Consider the following 25,523-nt stretch of genomic DNA (forward strand, 5'->3'; position numbering starts at 1 on the left):
GCAATGGAATAGAGCAAAAATCCCCCTCTCACTTCGTACTGGTAGAATGTTGCTCTATCTAGAATCAGACTATGCATAACGCAGCATCAATATTTCTAACAACATGTTCCCGACATCCCAGCTTTACTTACAGAGATGTGCAGGTAAACATGCAGACAATAAGCAGAGTGACCCATAAGCAACCTTGCTCCTGTCTTCCAGTATTTGTATTTTTCATAATGCCATCTTATTTTAGTAAAGTCATTTAATAAATAAATAGCTTTCATAGAAATCTGTTCAACTGTTTGTATTTAGAGGTTTTGGGGGTGGATTATTTACCTGTCTTACACTGACTTGTGATACGCACACATGCCCAGTGTAACCATCTGCCCTACAACGAAATGTCTAGCTATGAGCAAGACAAGGAAATAGAAAGGAAAGTGTCCAACATTGTTATGGATGGAAAGAGTAGCTCTGTTGGGATTTGCCCTTATTCCTAAGGGGCTACAGAAGAGGGCTTGGGCTTTCATGAGACAGCAGAAGACCATTCCGAAGGTTTTCAGACTTTCCACTTTAATTATTTTTCATTCACTCATGGCCTATTAATTTTCATTCACTCATGATCCTATTACCCCTAGACAGCATCTGAGAGGCTGTAGGATAGTTTAATAGGCCCCTACATTAAATGAGTAATAATTGTTGCAATATAAACTGATTCAAAAAGGCCCTAAGCAGAATATAAGTAAGTACATCTTTGCATTAGTTTTATACTAATTCATTGATTGCATACCTATACTGCCTTTCTGAAGCCAACCAAAGTGATTTACAAACATTTTCAAAAAATATAAACCCTAATCAAGCATAAACATAGAAAGGGTGCAATCCTACGCATGTTTAGACAGAAACATTCTGTTTCCTGACTTGGAGCTGAGCAGAAGCGGGGAAAAGCAGCTGGCCCAGCTCAAGTAGAAGCTAGGAAAGTTAGCCAGTTCCCAGAGAGCGAGCGAACAAGAAGAGCAAACAGGAGTTTGACGGGGAGTTCGGCAGGGGAGATCAAGGGGGTGACCTCCCCTGCCTCTAAGAAAAAAAAGAAGGGGGAAAAAGAAAAACATAAAGAGAACCCCCCCCCACAAAACCACACACACACACACACACACACACACACAAACCCACCCAAAAAATCTTATTTTCCCTTAAGACATACTCATATAGTTGTGTACCTTCAGAGAGGAGAGGACAAAGCAAAGGCAATTCCACTATAATTAGAAAGGAAAAAACAAAGCAGAAATAGACAATATGGATGGAAAGGAGTCCCTAGAGGTGGTGACCTGCAAAGGGTGTGCAATGTTCGTGTTTCTGCCTGAGCTCAACACGGCGTATGCCTGCAACAAGTGCAAGCTGGTGGCACTTTTGGAAGAAAAAGTGAGAGGACTTGAGCGGCGAGTGTCCACCCTCCAAAGAATAAGAGAAGACGAGGAGTTCTTAGACCGAACGGTGGAACTGCAACAGCAAGAAGAAGCACACGAGATTGAAACCCTGTAACTGTAGTTCTTCGAGTGGTCATCTATGCATTCACACATATGGGCTCTGCGCCTGCGCTGAGACCTAGATCGGAACCTCCAATAGCTAAGCGAAACGCCTTTGGGCGGGAACCCCTCCCCCACGCCACTGCGCATGTACCGTGGGTTCCCGCCCTTACCTCAGTTCATAGGAGTCCGACATCGTGCTCCCATAAACATGAATGTAATAAATCAAACACATATATACAGTGCTCTTAATAAAGAATAACATATGCCACCAAGCGGGGTTGGTGGGTGGGTTGTGTGAATGCATAGATGACCACTCGAAGAACTACAGTTACAGGTAAGCAACCTGCATTTCTTCATCGTGGTCTCTATGCATCACACATATGGGCGAGTAGCAAGCTGTCATACCTTGGAGGTGGGTTGGTGCATCACGTCCCCGCCTCAGAGCTCCTTAGGTTAGTTGTCATCTCAGGACTTCCGAGAGCACAGCTCTCCCGAAGGTGCAGTCCTGACGGTTTCGAGTGTCCACACTGTAGTGCCTGATAAACGTGGACGGAGTAGACCATGTTGCGGCCTTGCAGACATCTGTCAGAGAGACTCCTCTGCTGAATGCAACAGACGTCGCTACAGCTCTAGTGGAGTGAGCTTTAACTGACTGTTGCCGTTCTAATTTCGATAGGGAGTAGGCAAGATTAATTGTCTCTACAATCCACTTTGATAGTCTCTGGCATGAGACAGACAAACCTTTAGATGGCTCTCCGTAGCAAACAAATAACTGCTTAGTTTTCCTAAAACTTTCAGTCCTAGCTTTGTAAAAGGCGAGAGCCCTCCTTACATCGAGTGTATGAAGCAATGCCTCGATTGCCGTCGTTGGGTTCGGGAAGAACGCTGGGAGAATAATGTCCTGGGAGACATGAAAATTCGATACCACCTTAGGTAGAAATGAAGGGTCAGTGCGCAAAACGACTTTGTCCCTATGAAGCTCTGTAAAAGGTGGATCAATTCTGAGAGCTCTAAGCTCGCTTGCACGTCTCGCCGAAGTGATGGCTATCAAGAAAACTGTCTTGAAAGACAGGTCAGTTGCCTCAGGTCAGTTGTAGCCATAGGTTCAAAGGGTTTAGCAGTCAGAGACTGTAAGACCACAGATAAGCTCCATGATGGTACAACGTTTTTAACGGTCGGTATCGTATTCTTCAACCCCTTTAAGAATGTTTTCGAGAGGGTGTGTGAGAAGGGCGAGTATCCCTCGACACCGTCATGAAACGCTGCTATTGAAGCTAGGTGAACCCTGATCGAAGACAGTCTTAGACCTTGTCGGTAAAGTGACAATAAGTATTCCAGTATTGTAGAAATAGGGCATGAGTTTGCTGTTTGATTGTTCTGTGAAGCAAATGTCAGGAATCTTTGCCACTTCCTAGCATAAGATTTCCTTGTCGATGGCTTCCTCGATGCCAACAGTATTGGATCAACTGTTATATTTACGGTACCGAGGGAGGCGTTGGAATTATCCTCCACGCCGTCATTTTCAGTGTCGATAAGTCTGGATGCCGAACCTTGCCCTGGTGTCGAGACAAGAGTTTCGGTATCGACGGAAGCCTGACATAGTTGTGTCCCGATAGTTGAAGAGCATGTGGAAACCAGTCCTGTCTTGGCCACCATGGCGTTATCAGGATGCAGTCTGAATTGTCCATCCTGATCTTTGCTAGGACTCTTGTTAAGAGAGGGAATGGAGGAAAGATGTATAGGGGATCTCCTTTCCACGTTCTTGTGAAAGCGTCTCCTAGTGAGTTTTCTCCTTTTCCAGCTCTGCTGCAGAACCTGGAGCAGACTGCGTTTCCCTCGGTGGCGAAGACATCGACGGCTGGAAATCCCCAGGATCGAAAGAGGTGTTCTCTGGTATCGACATCGAGCTCCCACTCGTGGTCGGTGTGGAAGGACCTGCTGAGTGAGTCTGCGATGACATTGTCCTTTCCTGCGACATGAACCGCCACAAGGTAAGTATCCCTCTTTATACACCAATTCCATATTCTGGTTGCAGATCGAGTCAACGGGTACGACCTGGTTCCACCCTGTCTGTTGATGTAACAGACTACCGTGGTGTTGTCCGTGGCAATTAGGACATTTCGGCCCTCGATGATCTGGGCAAAAGCCTTTATCGCATTCTCCACTGCCAACAGTTCCAGATGGTTGATATGCTCTTCCTTCAACGAGGGGGGCCATCGCCCTTGTGCAGTAAGGTTGTTGCAATGGGCTCCCCACCCATCCATGGAGGCATCGGTAGCGATCGTTACCGAGGGCGACGGCCGTTGAAATGGGACGCCTTGTAACAAGTTTCCCATCGAGCGCCACCATTTCAGAGATGCTCGTACTTGTCTCGGGATGGAAAGAAAGGTTCTGTGAGCGTTGCGGCGAAGGTCGAACGTTCTCAGGAACCATCCTTGTAAAACTCTCATGCGAAGCCTCGCAAACGTGATGACCGCCGTAGTGGCTGCCATCAAGCCCAGTAGCCTTTGAATTGTCCAGGCTGAGTGTCTTACTCGCTTCTCGATATCGACGATGAGGTCGTGAAGCGTCTTTGCTCTGGCCACGGGAAGGAAAGCTTTGCCATCCAGGGACGATAAGGTCACCCCTATAAAGTCTATTTTCCTTTGGGGGGGTTAGGATGGATTTTTCCTTGTTGACCCAGAGGCCTAACGAGCTCAATAAATTGAGGGTCGTGGATATGTTGTCTTGTAACGTGGGACTGCTCTCCGCTACCAGCAGCCAGTCGTCTAGATACGGGTAGATGAAGATTTGTCTTTGTCGTAGGTGGGCGCAGACGACTGCCATCGTCTTCGTGAAGACCCTCGGCGCCGTCGAGAGTCCGAAAGGCAGGACGGTGAATTGGAATTGTTGAGTTCCAATGGCAAATCGTAGGTAAGTTTGGTGTGACTTCCTGATCGCTATATGGAAGTAAGCATCCCTCAAATCTACCACCGCGAACCAAAGACCTTCGTAAAGGAGTTGGAGTACCGAGGAAACCGTTGTCATACGGAATTTCTTGGGGCTGATATAGTTGTTTAGATTTCTTAGATCCATGATAGGTCGAAGACCGTCATCCTTCTTCGGGACCGTGAAGTAGCGGGAGAGGAATCCCTGGTTGATTTGATGTGGTGGCACCGGAGAGATACGCTCTTAAAGGGGTATCAAAATAGGAGGGTCTTTTGGCTTTATATCACAATAAAAGCAGGATGCATGGGAGTACTTCACAGTCAAAGCAGATAATAAAATGGAAAACTTCGGAGTCCTTTGCACGCACTTCGCAGTGATTTCACAGTATAACCCTGGTGTGATGAAGCCCAGGATGGATCCCTCTTTAGCAGCAGGCAAAGTCCGGAACCTGGGGGGGGGGGCTTCTTTTCATCTGCTTTTTGTCCTCTTCCCCCCTAGCAAATCCTCCTACTCCACGCCTCCCCATCTTGCACTACTCACCGCTGCTTGGCTGCCAGGATCTCATGTGCGCGCTGCTTGCACCGGGAGATGAGTGTCTCTATTGCGGGGTGGTGGTGGTGAAATCTAAAGCCAGGTTTCGCTTAGCGGCGCCACCAACGTTAAGGGGGTGCCGGGAACAGGAAGGCCCCTTTCCTGTCCAATCCCACCCCAAGCCCAGCTGTATTGTTTGGGAATCTCTACGAGGCGACGGCTCTGGCTGCGTCCGCGGCTCCTTTCATCCTGTCGCTACCCTTTGGAGCGGCTGGCTCCGCTCACCGCCAGTTGGTTTTGAGAAGCGGGCCCGGGTTGAAGGGAAAGGTTGTCCTTTGTTCAGAGATCGGAATCAGCCAGTGACATCTTCCTCTGTGATGCGCTTGCTTTGTTTACATGCCGCTCCACAAGGTATCCCTCATCCAGGCATAAAGATTTATCTTCCTAGTGGAGCCTTGCTCCCATTGTTCTGTCCGCTCCAATGGTGCCAGTTTACTATGACCGCTAAATGGAACTTGCGCTTTCATTCTTTCATTAATGGACATCTACTTAGTCTATTTTATTGTAGCTGTTTCACAAGCGTATTGTGATAAGAGTAAAAATTGTAATTAATGAGTTTCTTTATTTCTTTGTGATCTTGTTAGAGGTATGTTCTTTTTTTATGACTTTTTTTTTAAGCTTTGTTTCAAAATAAAATTTCTTGGGGGGAAACAACAGCAGCAGGAGAACACTATTGCCTTCAAGCCCTGCTTCTGGACCTCCTGGAAGGCATCTGGTTGGCCACTGTGGGAAACACGACACTGGCTAAAGGGGCCCTTATGTTCTTACTAGAAAGCAAGCTGCCTTGCCTCAGATATTGTATTATAATATACATCCTTTTTTCTCCTTCCAATCCCACCCCACCATGAAAAAGTGTTGAGGGGGATTGAGCTAAAGTTTGAACTTCAAATAGAGAATGGGTCCATAAAAGTACATATCAAGTTTCATTGTGACCACTCAATACTCAAAGGAGATTCAAACTGGGCATGGCTGCAAGAAAGGCAAATGCTATTTTGGGCTGCATTAATAGAAGTATAGTTTGGAAGTATAGCTTCCAAATCACGTGAGGTACTGGTTCCTCTCTATTCGGCCCTGGTTAGGCCTCATCTAGAGTATTGCGTCCAGTTCTGGGCTCCACAATTCAAGAAGGACGCAGACAAGCTGGAGTGTGTTTAGAGGAGGCAACCAGGATGATCAGGGGTCTGGAAACAAAGCCCTATGAAGAGAGACTGAAAGAACTGGGCATGTTTAGCCTGGAGAAGAGAAGATTGAGGGGCGACATGATAGCACTCTTCAAATACTTAAAAGGTTGTCACACAGAGGAGGGCCAGGATCTCTTCTCGATTCTCCCAGAGTGCAGGACACGGAATAACGGGCTCAAGTTAAAGGAAGCCAGATTCCGGCTGGACATCAGGAAAAACTTCCTGACTGTTAGAGAAGTGCGACAGTGGAATCAGCTACCTAGGGAGGTTGTGGGCTCTCCCACACTAGAGGCATTCAAGAGGCAGCTGGACAACCATCTGTCAGGGATGCTTTAGGGTGGATTCCTGCATTGAGCAGGGGGTTGGACTCGATGGCCTTGTAGGCCCCTTCCAACTCTGCTATTCTATGATTCTATGATTCTATGGGGTTTGAGATGTAGGGGGAGAGGGAAGCAGACATGTAACAGGAGAGGGGAGCAGATCCCACCCTCTAACCCTGCTCTACCTGCTGTGGTTCTATTCACACAACTGGGTACCTTGAGTAGGCAGTGGCCCTGATTCCGCATACATGTACGTACAGTTTGTATGTGTGAAGGCTGCTTCAGAAGCAGCCCTCAGACTTTATGTTGAATGCATGTAATCCTGTTCTCCACTCTATGTGCATTCAAAATAACTTCTGAGTAGTCCTTTGGTGTTCAGGTTTGAAACATATAGAATTCTGTCCAGAATGTGCATGCCAGCTTTCATCTCCATCTCCATGGGAATTATCAATCATGTTACAAATAAACACAGGGGGTGAGTTAAAAACCAAAGGTCTCACCTCGTGCCCATCTAAGAACAGCCCCAATTTCTACTAGATGTTGCTGTTCTATCACCACTCAGATTTTGCCTTTGGGTTATGCCTTTTAAAAATATTGTTAGACTGTACACATTTGCATGAGAGCTGGTGTCCCTCCAATCTCTCCAAGTTAAATCTCTGAGTAAAGAATGGATGGAATTTAACAGTAGTGTACATGCATGTAAATACATCTGCATGGAGGCTAAGCTCTGCAGAGGCCACCAGTGAGGGAGGAAGCAGCAGCCAGGCACCTCTCCACCATGCCTGGGTCCAGCTCCAGCTGAGAGCCCCCTCCCTCCTGCTACCAACTGTCTCTGCAGAGGCCACCAGTGAGGGAGGAAGCAGAAGCCAGGCACCTCTCCACCGTGCCTGGGTCCAGCTCCAGCTGAGAGCCCCCTCCCTCCTGCTACCAACTGTCTCTGCAGAGGCCACCAGTGAGGGAGGAAGCAGCAGCCAGGCACCTCTCCACCGTGCCTGGGTCCAGCTCCAGCTGAGAGCCCCCTCCCTCCTGCTACCAACTGTCTCTGGAGAGGCCACCAGTGAGGGAGGAAGCAGAAGCCAGGCACCTCTCCACCGTGCCTGGGTCCAGCTCCAGCTGAGAGCCCCCTCCCTCCTGCTACCAACTGTCTCTGCAGAGGCCACCAGTGAGGGTGGAAGCAGCAGCCAGGCACCTCTCCACCGTGCCTGGGTCCAGCTCCAGCTGAGAGCCCCCTCCCTCCTGCTACCAACTGTCACTGCAGAGGCCACCATGAGGGAGGAAGCAGCAGCCAGGCACCTCTCCACCGTGCCTGGGTCCAGCTCCAGCTGAGAGCCCCCTCCCTCCTGCTACCAACTGTCACTGCAGAGGCCACCATGAGGGAGGAAGCAGCAGCCAGGCACCTCTCCACCGTGCCTGGGTCCAGCTCCAGCTGAGAGCCCCCTCCCTTCTGCTGTCACCTGTAACTGCTGAACTTTGCAACTAAGATTGTAGTGCCTGAGTTTGCTTTCCTTTTCCCCCTCCTCCTCCTCCCTCCCAATCCCCTTTCCTTTTGTGTCATGTCTTTTAGATTGTAAGCCTGTGGGCAGGGACTGTCAAGAAATACTTTTGTAAGCAGCCGTGAGAGCCTTTTTTGGCTGAATGGCGGCATAAAAATACTTAAATAAATAAATAAAATAAAAAAATAAGACTGTGTAGGACCAGGAAAATGACACGTTCCCACCAGTGTATTTGTTGTGATTATTTGTTAGAGATTGTGGCTGCAATCCTAATTAGACAGTAAGCCCCAATAAACTCACTGGGTCTGACTTCTAAATAAACGTAATTAAGATTGTGCTACACAAATGTCTGTTTTATAGATCTCTTAAGGAGCTACATGACATCTAACTGGATGCACTTAGGGTGACCATATGAAAAGGAGGACAGGGCTCCTGTATCTTTAACAGTTGCATAGAAAAGAGAATTTCAGCAGGTATCATTTGTATATATGGGGAATCTGGTGAAATTTGCTCTTCATCACAACTGTTAAAGCCGCAGGTGCCCTGCCCTCTTTTAAATCTGGTCACGCTAGTATAGCTCCTGCACTTTAACTGTTGTAATGAAGAGGGAATTTCACCAGGTTCTCCATATATACAAATAACATCTGCTAAAATTCCCTTTTCTTTGCAACTGTTAAAGATACAGGAGCCCTGTCCTCCTTTCCATATGGTCACCCTAGATGCACTTCTTAACAATCCTGAACTCCGCAGGAAGAGTAAGATTACGACTGATTGGACTTCCTATTCCTAAAAATGTTAACTCGGAAATGAATCCCACTGGGGGGTTTCTTCCTGGTAAATATGTTTACCAGGGATGGGCAACTTGTCGCCTTCTAGAATATTTCGGCCTACAACTCCCATGATCCCTCATAATTGACTATGCTGGCTAGGGCTGATGGGAGTTGTAGGCCAAAACACCCGGAGGTATACAAGTTGCCCACCCCCTGATGTTTAAGATTCCAGACTTTGACAGAGACCCGATCTATAGGGCAGCCTCTTGGCTCCAAGGAGGTGTTTGGGGAACAGGCCTATTTGTAGAGCTGCGACAGGATTGGAAGGCGGAGGCGTGAGGGGCGGGCTTTATCTATGATTTTCTGAAATGGTTGGAGGAGACTCGTGAAAAGGGCGGGGCCTAGTGAGCTGAAGGAGGAGGGGCGGTGGGAAGCTGAAAGCTTCGCGCGCATGTCTGGTTTTTGTTTGTTGAAGCCGGCCGCTCTAGCCTTCCGTGACTGTACATTCGCTTCCGGCCGGCGGAGGTTGAGCTTCCGGGTGGCGCTGGTGGTGGAGGGTTCGCGGGTCGTATGGGCGCTGGGTCGGTGAGTGCAGCGGGGTGGTGACGTAAAGGGCCAGGCCGTGACCTCTGTCAGTGCGGGGTCGCCCTAACCTGTCACACTGGCGGCGGCAGCGTCGCTGGGGAGGGGGCGCGCATGCGTAGGTCACAGGGCGAAGGTGGCACCTTCTTCTTGGTAGCCCGCTTGGCTCAGGCTCTGCTTCATGACCTCTGCTAGCGATGCCGCCTCTTGTCGGTGTCCCTGGATTAACTTTCTCTTCCACGACATGCTTATTAACATATGCACGAAACTTGCGCTTGCTGCAACACAACTGCCGTCCACAGTCTTATTATTATTTTATTATTTATTTATATAGCACCATCGATGTACATGGTGCTGCACAGACCACACAGTAAATAGCAAGACCCTGCCGCATAGGCTTACAATCTAATAAAGTTGTAGTAAACAATAAGGAGGGAAAGAGAATGCAAACAGGCACAGGGAAGTGTAAACAGGCACCGGGTAGGGTGAAGCTAAACAGTATAGAGTCAGAACAAACTCAAAAGTTTAAAAGCTATAGGGAAAAGAAAAGTTTTTAGCTGAGTTTTAAAAGCTGTGATTGAGTTGGTAGTTCTGAAGTGTTCTGGAAGAGCGTTCCAGGCATGAGGGGCAGCAGAGGAAAAAGGACGAAGCCGAGTGAGGGAAGTGGAGGTCCTTGGGCAGGCGAGAAGCATGGCATCAGAGGAGCGGAGAGCACGAGCGGGGCAATAGTGTGAGATGAGAGAGGAGAGATAGGCAGGAGCTAGACCGTGAAGAGCTTTGAAGGTCAGCAGGAGAAGTTTATATTGGATTCTGGAGTGAATTGGAAGCCAATGAAGAGATTTCAGAAGCGGAGTGACATGGTCAGAGCGGCGGGCCAGGAAGATGATCTTAGCGGCAGAGTGGTGGACAGAGACCAGCGGACTGATGTGAGATGAGGGGAGGCGAGAGAGAAGGAGGTTGCAGTAGTCCAACCGAGAGATAACCAGTGCGTGAACGAGAGTCTTGGCAGAAGAGACAGACAAAAATGGTCGAATCCTGGCCTTGTTGTGGTCTTGTTGTGTTGATTTCCAGAGGGGCTGGTAGTGTTAGTCTATTGCAGCAAAAACAACGTGGCAACTTAAAAGACTAGCTAGTTTATTCAGGCATTAGCTTTTGTGGGCACTGTCTGCTTCAACAGATGCATCACGTGCATACATCATAAGAAATGAGGAAACAGATCATGTTTGTGAAAACTTAGGCCAGAATAAATTGGTTTGTCATTAAGATCCTTTTTTGTTTTATTGAGAGAGAGAGGTTGTTGCTTATAGATATACAAATGTATGTTCCCGTATATAAAGTTATGTAGAACATCGGTTTCTTTGAGGATGTGTGTAGCAAGCCTGAAGTTTATGTTAAAATCCAAAAATAACAGAAGAGCAACACTTATTAAAAACAAGAGTCTTGCTGCACCTTAAAAGCTAACATAATTATACCATAATTGAGCTTTCGTCAACTAATGATGCTTGAAGTGTAATCCTCAGTGGTCAGGTATATTATACACTGGAGAGAAAGAGAAATGCAAGCAATGAGGTCAGAAGGAAACAAAATGCAAAATAAAAATAAAACTCTGACCTTTATGCTAAAGCTTAAACGCAACTTTGCAAATAAGCCCACAGAAGTGACTCACATGCAAAGCATTATTAGCCTGCTGGCAGAGGGATGGAGAGTTCTATCCTTGTCCACCAGTCTGCTCCCTTTTATGGAATTCCTTTCCTGGAATTCCTTGTCACCTGTGACAACTGGGTTAGTAGTGCTTAAAAGTATGTAAAGTAAGTCAGTGACCATTCACAAAGCAGTGTTAGTAACTTAAACATCCTGGCATTCATGTAGTGGGATAAAAACATGTTATTAAAGCATTAAAGAGTAGTATGAACATTCAGATTCCTCAGAACTGTTCTTCAGGCTGGAATGTTAAATCTGAAGAAACATTCTGCAAAACTTGAATGCTTGCTCATTACTCTTTGGTATTCTAGATAGCTTTAATAAAAAGTATTTCCCTACTTTTAAAACAACAACATTCCGATGTATCAACAGACCTACCTGTCTGCTTATGATAAGGTTATTCAGACTCATTTTGTGTAGTACAAACTCAAAATGATGACTTGTAGTGAGGAATACACCCTTTCCTTCTTTTCCTCAATATGAAATGACTAGTGATGCATATTGTGCTTGTATGTGTGACAGAAAAGGGAAGCAATCTTGCATTGTGTGTGCCCTTCACTTGGAATATGTTTTGGAGCCCCTACGTAAATAGATGTAGGAAATTCAGCTCTTTTGGAACTAGACTGCTAACTTTGTCATATTTATTGTTAATTAATTTTTAATGGCTTGTTTGCAGTTCTTACAGCATACAATTTGGAAATTACTAGCCTGTTATCAGTTTTTTCCATCTCATTCTAATTAGAAGGCGGTGGTAATAATAACTGTACTCACTCACTCTTTCCCCTGCCATTTCTTTCCAGGAATCTGAATGAGTTTCCTCCTTCTTATGTATATAATCCTTCGTAGTTCTATTCTACACTTGACCTGTTGGAGCAAAAAGGAAGAAATGCTTCCGACAGTTTTGTACATGTCATTGGGTTGCAAAAAGTCTGCTTTCTGTCACCTTGCTGCAGGCCCTTTGTGAGTGTAAATGAAATAATGCTTGCATCACAGGTACTATAATTTTGTAGCCTTAAGGGCCATTTGTAAACTGGCAATTTGTAAACCCTAATTTAGTAATAACCGCTCCCCCACAAATGGAGCAGGTAATTGAAATCAGGGTGACTTACATAACTTGCATAATTGCATACTTCATTCTAGTTTCAAAATTTGCAGGGTATTGTGGGTGTTTTATTTTAGAATTTGGAAGCTTTTAAAAATAAGAATGAGATTAAGAGAAGGATGATAGAAAGGGAAGCAAAATATCTTTTTAAAAGTGGTGATAAAAGACTAACTGTGGGCAAATAGATTTATCCTGCAATTGGATCTCAGTTTTTATCTTCTGAAGGACCAGTAATGCAAGTGGGTTCTCCATATAAAATATACTCTGCTACCTTATGACTTGTGTGCCTTTTTTTTTAAAGCATTGTATTTGGACCTTATTGACAACCTATTAAGCGCTCCGCGAACTTATAGCTTAGAATAAGTTCTGAACAGATCTCTGTTGTGATGCGACTGGCTAAAGGTTTTCTTGCATCAGAAAAATAGTTATGGAAACTGACCAGAAGTCACTATTTGAGTTAGCTTCACTGCCATATTTTGGGGACGGTGCAAATTCTCATCAATACTACCTAAATTCCAGCCTGTACTCTTTAAGGTACAGCCCTGACCTTTCTATCATAGATAGCTTTGTACCTGGATCTTCTTTTTCTTTCCTTGTCTTTTTCCTGTTGTGTTCCTCTTGTTAACACACACACACCCATTTATTTTTATTTTTCTCTCCTTTCCCCCTTTTTTCTTGTTGCTCCTTGCAACAAGAGTTTGCTACCAGCTGAGATACCATCGGGAGGACTGGGGGAGGAGAGAGGGCAGAGGAACTGTCAAACAAACATCACAATGGATTTTATTCAACTTCACAGTAGCCCACAGTCACACAACAGTGGAGTTAGAACATGTTGTGTGCAGAGGAGAGTTCTTGTTGCGTGTTGTGTGGAGGGCTCTGTGGAGTTTTCTGTTGCATTGAGTTGACTTTTTCCACTGGCTATAGAGTTCCCTGGCAAGACTGGCAAGAGGATCGAGTGCCACTCTAGGAGAGCAGCTGCAGGACCCTGTCCACAGGAATAATCTAAAAGAACAGAACAAGAAGAAAGAACATAGGTTAAAAATGTACTGAACAATTTAGAACTGCCTAAGAATCAGATCAGATGTTGCCCCTAAAGAATAGCGATAGCTTGAAAGGCCTTGGGCATTACATTGGGGAGGGGCTACAGCACAGTGCTGGAACACATGGAGCGCAGGCAGAAGATCTCAGGTCCAGTCTCCAGCATCTCCAAGAAAAGGGTCTCTGGTAAGTGGCCTGGAGAAATAACTTCTCCCTGAGAGCTGCTGCCAGCCAGAGTAGACATATAAGGCAGTTCCAGGTCATTTACTCAGAATAAACTTTTTATGGCACTTTTTTCTTTTTGCTAATTTGAATACCATTCCATATGAGGCTTGGAGCAGGTTCATCATTACTTGATGGCTCCCAGCTGAATATGTGAACAGGCTCATTTGGAAAGCATTGTATTTGGAGTGATAGGAGAGTTTGATCTGTGGTGGTTCTCTTGAGTCATTACTTGATGCTGCAATATTACAGTGATAGGTGAGGCAGCCCTTAAATTTCATCATATCCTTCTTGAATTATTTCTAGTCATCTTTTCTGTCTTAGTGTTGGTGAAATGTAACATACTGCCAAGTCTCTTTATTTACAATTGTAATTATGTGTACCTTGTTGGGACTTTATGGGAGGGAATCTGTAATTTTAAAACCTTTTAAGTCTTGTGTGTGTGTTTTACAGGCAACGTGGAGCATGTGAATCAACCCAAGGAAACTGAGTTCCAGTATGTGGTACATCATGCAGAGCATTCAGAGTAAATATTCTTTGTCGGAGCGTCTGATCCGGACTATAGCAGCCATCCGATCCTTCCCACATGACAATGTTGAAGACCTTATCAGGAGGGTATGTGAGAAGATAGTAGAAAAATCTTAGCTTTGTTCTGAAAAATTATCTTTTGGAATTTCATAGAGCTCTGTGAGTGATGTGCATTTTCTGCAACCCTAAGCAGCAGGGGGTTCTCTTCTTGGTCTTACTAGAGTGTGACAGAATGTTTGGGATTGGCTTTTTATACAGGTAAATGAGGCTGAGAATATGTTAACCTGACACTTTTAATATAGTTTAAGTGATATGAGTGGACTTGCTTCTCATCCCCCAGGATCGTAGGAAATTTGTATCTTTCAGGAAACTAGGGATTTTTAATTCACATCTCTGTGAATTTTGTGCTCCCTCACAAATGGGTGCACCAGCGGTTAAAACTCTCTGAAATTGGATGTAATTTGTGTATATGTTGATGTTGCCAGCATTAATCTGTACCAAGCATATTAGATCCTCATGACTGCTATAAAGCAAGAGCAGCTTAACTGAAGGGTAAAACTCAAAGAGGCAATTGCTCAGTAGTGAAGCTCATGCTCTGCATGAGTTCAGTCCTGTCCTGGATATCTCTAGTTAAGATCTTGGATAACAGGAAAAGACCTCTGCCTAACACCCCAGGAGAGCTGCTATCAGTTTGACTTGGTACAAGGCAATCACAGAGACTACCTTTTGCCTCCACCACTAAATGCATTTAATGCTAATGAGAAGAAACCTTTAAATGTTTGCATCTTTCAGAATATAAGCAATCAGGCAGACGCAATTTGGTGGTCACCACTGCTATTCAAAGTCTGCAGTTGCCTATGTTAGATTTGGTTTTGAAGGTGGGTGTGCTGGTAGATGAGACATTCAAGAGGCAGCTGGACAGCCATCTGTCAAGTATACTTTAAGGTGGATTCCTGCATTGAGCAAGAGGTTGGACTCGATGGCCTTATAGGCCTCTTCCAACTCTACTGTTCTATGATTCTATGATTTAATGTGGCCTGTGCTGATGGTGGGAGAGATTGGGGAAGTGAATCATGGGCATAATCCTCTTGTGCCAGAGGACTCTGCACAAAGAAGTCATGGAGGAGCATCGTGGGATCCTGGCCTCTCTGGGTAAGGAATGGGATTCCTCTGGGTAAGGCTCCCTCTCTGCCTTCTTGCCAGATCCTGGAAGGTGGAATTTCAGCTCTTCTTTCTTTGTGTCAGTGCAGAATACAAATGTCATTGACTCTGAAGACCTGACAAACATTGAGAAAAGCCCATTGATGGACTTGCTCTGTGGCAGAGATGGCTGCCAACCCATCTTACTTTGCTGCTATAATTGCATCTGCGTAATATTGAAGATGTTACAGATATTATCTTAATGGTCTCCATGGAGGAGAGGAGAGTTCAGCCTTTTCAGAAGACAGCTCTGGACAGCTTGCTTTTCATTTTAAGATATAACTAGACATTGAAAATAACCATTAGGGTTGAATTCCCACTTTACAGTTCCCAGTTAAATGATCAGCTAGGAGAAAATGGCAGATTTTAAGTGTATTTTATTTTTACAGTATTTTATATTGTTCATTTGTTCTCTCAACTATACTGCCTGTTTGGTGCATTCTCTTCCCCTCCTTATTGTTTTATTATGATTTTATTAGAATGTAAGCCTATGCGGCAGGGTCTTGCTATTTATTGTTTTACTCTGTACAGCACCATGTACATTGATGGTGCTATATAAATAAATAATAATAATAATAATAATAATTGTGAGAGAATGGGGTGCAAGCATAGGTCGTGTGGAATTGAATATTATATAGGGAGTGTGAACCAACTAGATGAGAGAGACAGCATCAGGTAAAGCCTGTCACAGGTAGTTTTTGAAAACTGGCTGGCTTTACCTGATATTATTATCTTGTTTTGTTTTTTAATTGCTGGGTAATTTAGCAATGGCTTTGTCTATATTGCAATCTTGCCTGAGCCTTCAGGATATGATGGGATAATAATCTCAGTACTATCGGTTCTGCATGCTGTGTAATGTAAGAGGTCTAGGTTTTGATGCTTTCCTGGGGAAGATTGGCTGAGAACTGGAAGACACTGCAGTTTCTGCAGGCAAAATTGTCACAGAGGTCGGTCCCTCTCCTTAACTCTCCTCCCATTGCCCCCGCCCGGCCCCACCCAATTGCCATCTCCTGCTGTTGTCAGTGCACCGCGGTGGTGCTTGGGAATGGCAGACCTGGGAAATAGTTCCTGGTGCTCCTTCAGAGGAGAAAGGAGAGAATCAAGGAATCACTTCTAGATCCGTTTTGCTCTGAGTCACAGAGAGAGAAGGCAACATCTATAATTTTATTTATTTTTATTTAAATTTATTTTTAGGCTGCCTTTAGGGGTGAACTCCTGAACTGAGACTTTGTAACTGACTTGTATATTGTTGTTTTTTCTCAAGCGTGCCAAAACAAATGTGATGTACTGACTATACTGATACCAGTAGTAAGAAATGAAATAAACATGGTTTTGCTCTGTGGTGTGCATGATACATACATATCCCTGACCTTACTTCTCTGTATTAGTCTCTACAGTAATCCCATTCTGGATGTAGGGATACACCCTCCAGATTTTGGGGGTATTAGGGATTTTCCTGTCTTGCTGCAGAGTGTCTCTGCTGGTCTATCTTGATGCTTCCAAATCATAAATCTAAGTAATTGCATGGTTCTAGAGCAGGTGTGGAAAATATGTGGCTCTCCAAATGTTGTTGGACCAACTCGCATCCACCCTAGCCTCCATGACCTCGGAGAGCCACACGTTCCCCATCCCTGTTCTAGAGTGTTGGTGCAACAAGGACAGCTTACCATGGAGAAAGCAGTTTTGTCAGAAAGGCAAGTTGAGAGGAGCGTTGAAACCATTTCCCCAGCCACTTTCTCTAACAAGATATTTGGCTTAGAGAGCAGGTCTGTGTGAATTTTGGCTATATCAAAAAAGGAGATAAAGGAAGGTTGTTTAGAAGTGGGCAGGAGATAGATCAGGATCTACTGGTAGATCTCTGTGTGATTTGCAGTAGATCGGCAAGGTTTTTTGATTCCCAATTGTCTTAACAATAGCAACAACTGAAAAAGTTCCCTCCACCCCCCACCCCCCAAATGTGGTTGTTTAAAAACAATGATTGGGGGAAACCAGGGTGTGTGTTTTTAAGTAAGAGGACTTGTGAGCTTGGTTCTGGTAGTGATCACAAATTCTTGGACTGAGCATGTCCCCAGTAGCACCCTGTTGCTTAATTTTTACCATATAGCTGCCCACACCATTGCTTTGCACTTGGCTCTGGTTAACGGCACTCTGGGTTCTACCATATTTCTTCGATTGTAAGATGCTATCGATTGTAAGACACACACTAATTTCAGTGCCACCAACAGAGGCGAAAACCCTAAGACGCACCCCATTTTTAGAGATGTTTATATGGGGAAGGGTAATAACAAACCAAGCAGATCCCAGAAGCCTGAAGTCTGCGCAGTTGAGTCCAGTTACAGAGGAGGCAGTCCCAACGTTTCTTGAATACTGTTCCTGAGCTGCAAAGGGCAAAGCTACCACTGCTTCAGTTGCCAATTACTCAGCTCTTTAACAGACACGGGGTTCCACGTTAGGCATGATTGATTCTGCCAGCTGCTTTGCTATATTAATTGCCAGGTATTTGGTCTGCCAGAACCCATTAAATATACGATAAATCCTTCTGGTGGCCAAACGACCCATGAAAGCTGATACAGTCTTTGGTGTTATCCATTATACTTTCCATCTTGTCCCTACTTTCAAATCTTATAAGATGGTAATAGTCTTCCTGGAGTTCTTACAAGGACACAGTGCTGTGCATTTCATCTTAACAGTCTGAGGATAGGGCCTGTGACTGTTACACTCTAATAGACTAGAAATATAAGGGAAGGAGAGGCAAAAGAGGAGGGAAGTCGTCTTGAAAAAAGTAGGCATTTTAATGTACAGAAGACTTCTCTTTGAGGGAGGGGGGAAAGCTCCGGCAAAAGCTAGAGCCAACTGATCAGAGCTTCCCAAGATGTGTTGACTCAAAGTGTTGTGTAAATTCATCTGGGGTGTCCATTTCCTCCCCTGTCCGCTCCACACTCTGTTTTCCCTCCCATAGCTTCAGCGCCACCTAACTTCAGGTAAACATCCTTAAGTGAACTTAACACCAGGTCAGTTTCAAATGACACTGACCAGTTAAACTCAGCCAAGTCCTTAGGACTGCCCCCTAGCCACATCACCAATAGGGGAGGGGCTACAGGCGCAAAGCACACCTGGGAACAAGGAAGCAACGCACATGGCGGCCAAGTAATAAAAGCTGCCTTGTATCAGCTTAAGACTATTTACCCCATCTAACCTGGTATTATCTATTCTACAACTGCCAATGGCTCTCTGAGGCATGGTTAGGCAATGTGTGATGCCCACTGTTGGTTTGGGACTACAACTCCCATAATCCCCAACAATTGCTATGCTGGCTGGGACTGATGGGAGTGGTACCAAGGACATTTCAAGATAACGTGTGAGCATCTCTTACGAGCTTAAGACGTTAAGATCATATCACGCCAGTCCTTCTACAACTTCATTGGCTGCCAGTCCAGGTCCAGGCCCGATTCAAAGTGCTGGTATTAACATTTAAAGCCCTAAATGGTTTGGGGCCAGGTTATTTGAAGAAACGCCTCCTCCCATATGTGCCTGCCTGGACTTTAAGATAATCCACAGGGGTCCTTCTCTGTGAGCCCCTGCCGAAGGAAGTGAGGAAAAAAGTGTATTTTTCAGAAAGAGACCTGCAAGGACTCAGGTTAATAGGGTATGATGTTAGCCCTTCTCCTTAATTCTGCTGGTGAGGGAGGCTGCACTTGCTTGGTGGAACAGGAAATGCATTCTGCATATGTTCAGTGGCACTTATACAACATTCCTGCTTGCTAGTAGAAGTACTTCCCCCCCCCCCCAAAACCCAGACCTAATGCGTAAATCTCTGTTCAAGTCTATTGTCTGGGGGCTCCACAGAAGTGTTTAAAGACAAACAGTTCTTTCCTTTCCCAGCTTTCTTAAACTGGGCAGATCTCATGGGATGCAAGTTGTCTCTACTGTTTTCTTTGAACCACTTCTGGAATGTTAAGAGACTAAATAAAGAGCCATAAACATGAAGAGACAGAGAGGAACTAGCTTTTCAAAATGCCATTTAAGTCTCCCTTAGTTTATCATAAAGAGCAGCCTGATTTGACGTCTCTTGCTATAAAATGACAGGTGTATGTTGCACAGCAGTTTTATTTGGTGATGGTCAGGAATAGATGAATCTCCTTCATTTCCCTCTATGTTCTTCCAGGGTGCTGATGTCAACTGCATGCATGGTACCCTGAAGCCGCTGCACTGTGCCTGCATGGTAGCCGACGCCGATTGCATTGAGCTCCTGTTGGAAAAAGGAGCTGAGGTAAGAAGGGCTTGAATGCGATTTAAGAACTGATCCAGGTAACTTGCCCAAATGCAACGTGTGCAATCACAACAGGGTTTGTAGACCACCTTCGAATGTTCATTATCCTTGCGACAGCCCAGGACGGCCGGACGGTATCCCCACCCCACCCCATATTGCAGGTGGGCTGAGGGTGAATGACTTCTCAGAAGCCATCAAGTCTTTTCTTGCCAGAGGTGAGATCTGGGTTCACAGCTCTATCTCACAGCCAAGCTTTCCCCACTCTAGCTCCCTCTGTTAGACTATACCCCCCCATCATCACCCAGCCAGCATGGCCAATGGAGATGAGGACATATGCTAGATGTTGGAGATGATATTCCAACATCTAGCAGGGAACCAGGCTGGAGAAGGCTGTCATAGCTGCTGTGTGAGCTCTCTGGCAAAGGCTGAAAGAACTTTGTTTTTTGCAGTGTGAAAGGTTGTCTTGTAAAAATTGTGTCTGTTTCAAGTTATCTAGTTTCCTTGTCTTAGTGCAGAGGCGGGCAACGTGTCTCCAGATGTTCTGGCCTACAACTCCCATCAGCCTTCACCATTAACTATGCTGGATAGCGTTCATGGGAGTTGTAGGCCAAAGCATCTGGACGGCCACAAGTTGCCCACCTGGGAGTTTTGTATAGCTGAGGTACCAAAGTGGTAACTACCCTTCATCTCAGACTGAATATGCCTTCCCCTTCTCCATTGGATCAGGTGCACCTTTATCCGGGGAGCCTGGAAATTATAATCCGAAGTGTGGCCCACACCCACAGCCTTTAGGAAAGCCATTCAGAGCTCTAACCCCTTAGCCATTCTACCACCAAAAAACCAATTTGTCTCCAGTGTTTAATTTGAGTTTGTAGTGAGGCATAATTCTGTATCATGGCAGAGATCCAAAGGACTACTTTAAATGTGCCCAAAGCTTTTGCTGTAGGGTTTCTTGTTTATCTTTTCCTTTGGGGCAGCAGGCCCCCATTATATGTTACAAATTGCTTTTGAGGGTGGAACTGTACACATAACAACACACTCGTGCTGAAGAAAGCAGCCTGCTTTCAATCTCCCTTTTCCACCTCCATAATGTGTAGTGCAACTTTATCTTGCGTCTTGATGTCATTACATTCTGATGTCATTGCATGACATCACATCCTTACACTGTTCCTGCTCCATGTTTGCAGAAAAGGAGAAAGGCTTGTCATAAGAGCATCAGTTTACAAAGTAATTTGAACTACATGTCATCAAGGGGGAAGTGGAAACTTGACGTTATTATGCAAGGAACATCGAAAGTTATGCACCCTGCGTGTGTTTAAATCTTTGTTTATAACTTTTGACGTTCCTTGCATAATAAACTTAAATGGAACAAAGCGGGAATTTATAATAAACTAAACTAACAGAAACAATTCCTACAGTAAAGTTGACTACATATTGCCATATTAAAGTTACATTATTATGTAGAGGCATATTCTCATAGATGGAAAATCTGGGGAGAAAAAACACCTTTTCATGATGTGTAGTTTTGCTCTGAAAGTCCCCTCAGTTTCGAAAGTGGCTTTCCTTTGTAGGGGATGAGGTGGAATGGGAAGGTGTGGTGTTTCAAGAACCTCAAGTCCCTTTGGGCATGGTGGACGAACTTGCACTATTCTCTGGATCCTGGCCATTGTTACGGTTAGATGATAAGAACTTTGCTCTATGGCTCAAATTCTACATTTTTCTGAAGACCCATTCAGGTGTACTAAATCTTGCAAGGTAAAATGGAGGAGGAGGAGTTGGGAATACATGCCCTCATCCCACGCCTTCCGTCACTTTTTTTGCTGCCCTCCACACGTAGACGGTGACTTCCTGCAAGGCAGAGCTTCCTGTAAAATGAAATGATCTGATACTAAAGTTTTAGCCTCTCAAGGGACTGTCAAACCACACAGTTTTCCGTCCCCTTATAGAGGTAGGGGCCCATAGAGTGTAAGAATTAACTATGCTGGATTTTAAAAAGAATTCATCTGCTCTACCAGTCTAACTTTAACAATGGTTCATCACTTGCTTCCGGGAAGGTCACAGGCCAGAGCAAGACGGAGGCGGCCACCCCCTGTTGTTTGCCCCTGCTAGAGGTACTCTGCTTGTAATCATGTGGTGTAGTAGCTAGAGTGCTGGACTGGGAGTCGGGAGATCCGGGTTCTAGTCCCCAGTCGGCCATGGAAACCCACTGGGCCAGTCACAAGAGTCTCAGCCCAACCTACCTCACAGGGTTGTTGTGAGGATAAAATGGAGAGGAGGAGGATTATGTACGCTGCCTTGGGTTCCTTAAGAGGAAAAAAGGTGGGATATTAATGCAATAATAAATAAAATAAAAAAAATAAAAAAAATGTGGAGGCAAGACAGCAGCATGCTCTCTTTAAGGATTGTTGTGATCTGTTCCAGAGTAAATTATTCTGTGAACCTCATCCTCCTCATCCCATTCACCTGAGACAAGGGCTTTGCCCTGAGTCCGGATAGAGGCTTGAGATGGAAGGATTCCACCATCCAGTCCTCTTCAGCTGAACTTTCAGGTCAGTTTTCTTTGACCGATCCTTTTAAACAGCAGAGCCCCTTCTGTGTTTCTGCAGGTCAACGCCCTTGACGGGTACAACCGCACAGCGCTTCACTATGCAGCAGAAAAGGATGAGACCTGCGTGGAGATCCTCTTAGAATACGGGGCAAATCCAAATGCGCTGGATGGTAACAAGGACACTCCCCTGCACTGGGCCGCCTTTAAGAACAATGCTGAATGCGTCCGAACGCTCTTGGAAAGCGGAGCCTTTGTCAACGCTCTGGATTACAACAACGACACCCCTCTGAGCTGGGCGGCGATGAAGGGGAACCTAGAGAGCGTGAGCATCCTTCTGGAGTACGGGGCTGAGGTCCGGGTGGTCAACCTGAAAGGACAGACCCCAATCTCAAGGCTGGTTGCTCTGCTGGTCAGAGGACTCGGCACTGAGAGGGAAGACGCCTGCTTTGATCTCCTCCACAGAGCTGTTGGACACTTTGAATTGCGGAAGAACGGCGCCATGCCTCGCGAGGTCCTGCGGGATCAGCAGCTCTGCGGAAAGCTGACCACGCTGTGCTCTGCCCCCGGCACCTTAAAGACACTGTCGCGCTATGCCGTGCGCCGCAGCCTGGGCGTGCAGTTCCTGCCCGATGCGGTGAAGGAGCTGCCTTTGCCAGAGTCTCTGAAAGAGTACGTGTTGCTCAAGTGACAGCGAACGCTTTGTAGGATTCTGTTAATAGTGCAGGCGGGCTGATTCCTGTGCAGCTCTGTCCCTGACACTTCGCACTAACCGTAGCAGCGATCCGAAATCAATTTCGCAGGTCTGTCTGTAACCGCCCAGGCAATGGGCTCCTCCTTGCTCCGGCATTGGCCAGTTGTTTCCCTTAGATTCTCCGTCTGCTGCAATTACCTTCTTTCCTTTCTTCAATGGCGGTGGTTGGAAGATCTTGGCTATGATCTGTGATGGCTGAGAGGCTTCAAGGGACAGCCCTGCTCTCCTCCTCCTCCTCCTTCAGCAGCAGATATTTGGAGCTGCTTTACAGGCTTGGGGTGGGGGTGGGGAGGACAACAGCTGATTTAGTTTCATTATACGTAGCAAAGCATTTTAGTGACCCACCGTTTCTCCTTCTAGCTTTACACTCTTGAGTCACCAGGCCTGTCCTGCCATTTCATTTTCTATTGGGAAGTAAGCCATTCTTTTCAGGGGCTTAAACGATGGATTTGAACAAACAAGCCTGTTGAGCTAATCCGCTCCTGGAGGGATTCGAGGGCGCTTCTCCATCTTTCTCCTGACCACCCAACCAGAGGTGCCAAAGTAGCAGGAGAAGAATTCTCTCAAAAAGGCTGGGTCGCCCTTGTTGCTTGGGCCAGGTCTGCACCTGCCACAGAACAAAGTGGTAGATTCCTGAGCTGGTGGTGGACAGCGTCACTTCCTACCAGGTGGAGAATGGTCGGAGTAGAAAATTAAACACCTTGGGGAGAAGTTCTGAAGCCGCTATTTCTTTGCTGTGCTAATTCCCCTCTTTATGTAATAAACCAATTCTGGAATGTGCAGGCAGGAACCTGTAGTCTGAAGGGGTACATCATGGCACCACCTCATTCTGCCACATGCATAGATCCAGCCTTTATCTACAAGGAGAGGAGCCCAGCAAAGCCAATAGAAAGGAAGCCCAGTTAGTATTGCTGTGTCTGGAGACATGTGTGTCATAGTATATTTCCCTCCCTTCTTTTATCTCTTTTTAAAATAAAGTCTAGTAGTGAGACAGATCCAAGTACATGTATTGATTTTTGTATCATGTATAAGGATCAGGAAGTTAGTTCCCTGTCTTCACTGTGTATCTTATGTATTTTATTAATGGCTTGAAAGTTTACTAAGCGTATTCTTTAATATATCTTGCAGTTTGAGAGTGCTGTTGGTTGGGCTCCTAGCAACAGTGGTTCATAGCATGTTCAGCCAAATCTTGATTTGCATCCCCGCCATTCAGTTTCCTAATAGCTGTCTTTTCCCCCTGAAGTTTCAAGAGTAGTGTGCACGTGTGTAGAGGTGGTGGTAATTTTATACTTCCAGTAAGCAATGTGAATTGAAAAGGCCTGTGAAAGTGGCAAGATGTGTCCCACCCACCCCAGGCGCAAGAAATCCCTTAGTATCAAAGCAAAAGTAAAGTTTCATTCCCTACGACTATGATGGAAACTTGCATTTACTGGCAGGTTCCTAAGAGGTCAAATTTTCCCCAAGCCAGTCCTGGGCCTGAATAATTTGCTAAATCCCCCTATTCCCAGTGTTCCTTAAACTCTTGATAACCGGTGGATTTTAAAATTATAGGCATATTTCACTCAAAAAGAGTATCACTTCCTTGGATGAGAACCCTTGCAAGTGCAGGATAGTCCAGGTAATATTGTGTAGATGCTTAGCTGCCTTCTGCCAAAGTCAGGGCTCAGAAGTGGGGATATGATTTCTGAGAAAAGGGGTGTGTGTGCTTCTGGGATCCTCTTAAGATCACTAGTTCTATATTGGGGGGGGTGGGAATGGGAAAGAGGGCAGTGTCAATGGAGAAAAGTGGGCTATATGGGAATAATTGCCCTCATCAGTGGGTGAAATAATCAGTGTCCCATGGCTCTGTGTTCTCAGGCTATTTAATGTAAACAGAGCCATAAACCAAGTGTGAGCAGAAGGTAAATCTCCAGTTGTTTTGGACTTCAGCTCCCAGAAGCCCCTGCCAGCATAGCCAATGGTCAGGAATGCTGGGAGTTGAAGTCTGAAACATGTGGAGATGTACTTTCTGCCCACCTTTGCTATAAGCTTTTATAGAGATGTGTTTCTTTCTGTCCTGCACAGGCAACTTCGCAACATTGCTCCATACTTTAGAATCCTGCAACTCATGCCTCCCATAGAAGGATAATTAAGTGCAATGTGGTGTCCCTCCCCCACCCCACCCTGTACTCTGCAGTCTCTTCTCTCCCATGAGTTTGGGCCTGCCTGAGCGCAGGCTGGGTATTCAGAAAGCCATACCTTGTGAGGAACAAATCATGCTGTAAGCGCCGAATACCCTTTCCCAAAAGTTTGGTTGCTATGGAAGAGCCAATGACTTGTGTGGGATATTTAAAGTTTGTTGATTAAACTTGTGGTGGTGTACTGGACAGCATATATATTGTGATTTTTTTTTTCCATTGTGAAAGCTACATGCCGATTCCAAAATCTATAACATGGTTATTCTTACTTTTGGGGGTTTGTGCTGATGACTTCCTATTGTTGCCTCTTGAAATATCTCCGGTAGAGAGTTTTCAGAGCTCCCCACACACCCCTAGACTCCCCTGGTCTGAAAGTCCTTCTTCTGGTGTTCACACAATGGAGTGAGTACAGCAGCTGATGTTGATTCTTTCTTCTAATGTGGAGTGGAATTTGCCAGAGGAGAAGTGTGGAATATGGTGTGCTCTTAGCTGAAGCAGCTGGCTTCAAGGCCCCTACCACTATCTAGGGTGTCGATGACTGCCTTTGATTCCCCCAAATGAAAGACAGAGCAGACAGGACTACAACCATCTTCCAGGATAAACGTTGCCCTTG

At 45.5% G+C, this 25,523-nt stretch overlaps 1 protein-coding gene across 2 annotated transcripts; it reads left to right on the forward strand.

Moving 5' to 3' along the window:
- Nucleotides 1-9,308: 9,308 nt before the first annotated feature.
- ASB8 (ankyrin repeat and SOCS box containing 8) lies at nt 9,309-25,080 on the forward strand. 2 transcript variants are annotated; one of them, XM_063119183.1, is made up of 4 exons: nt 9,309-9,376; nt 13,890-14,051; nt 19,330-19,434; nt 22,041-25,080. In XM_063119183.1, the coding sequence occupies exons 2-4, from the start codon at nt 13,935-13,937 to the stop codon at nt 22,668-22,670; spliced, it is 852 nt and encodes a 283-aa protein (XP_062975253.1). In that variant the 5' UTR covers nt 9,309-9,376; nt 13,890-13,934; the 3' UTR covers nt 22,671-25,080. The 2 variants fall into 2 exon arrangements, with proteins under 2 accessions (XP_062975253.1, XP_062975252.1); XM_063119182.1 differs by having other exon boundaries at nt 9,338-9,356; nt 13,869-14,051.
- Nucleotides 25,081-25,523: the final 443 nt, after the last annotated feature.

This window comes from Elgaria multicarinata, chromosome 3, assembly GCF_023053635.1.
Source record: "Elgaria multicarinata webbii isolate HBS135686 ecotype San Diego chromosome 3, rElgMul1.1.pri, whole genome shotgun sequence".
Classification (NCBI taxonomy): Eukaryota; Metazoa; Chordata; class Lepidosauria; order Squamata; family Anguidae; genus Elgaria; species Elgaria multicarinata.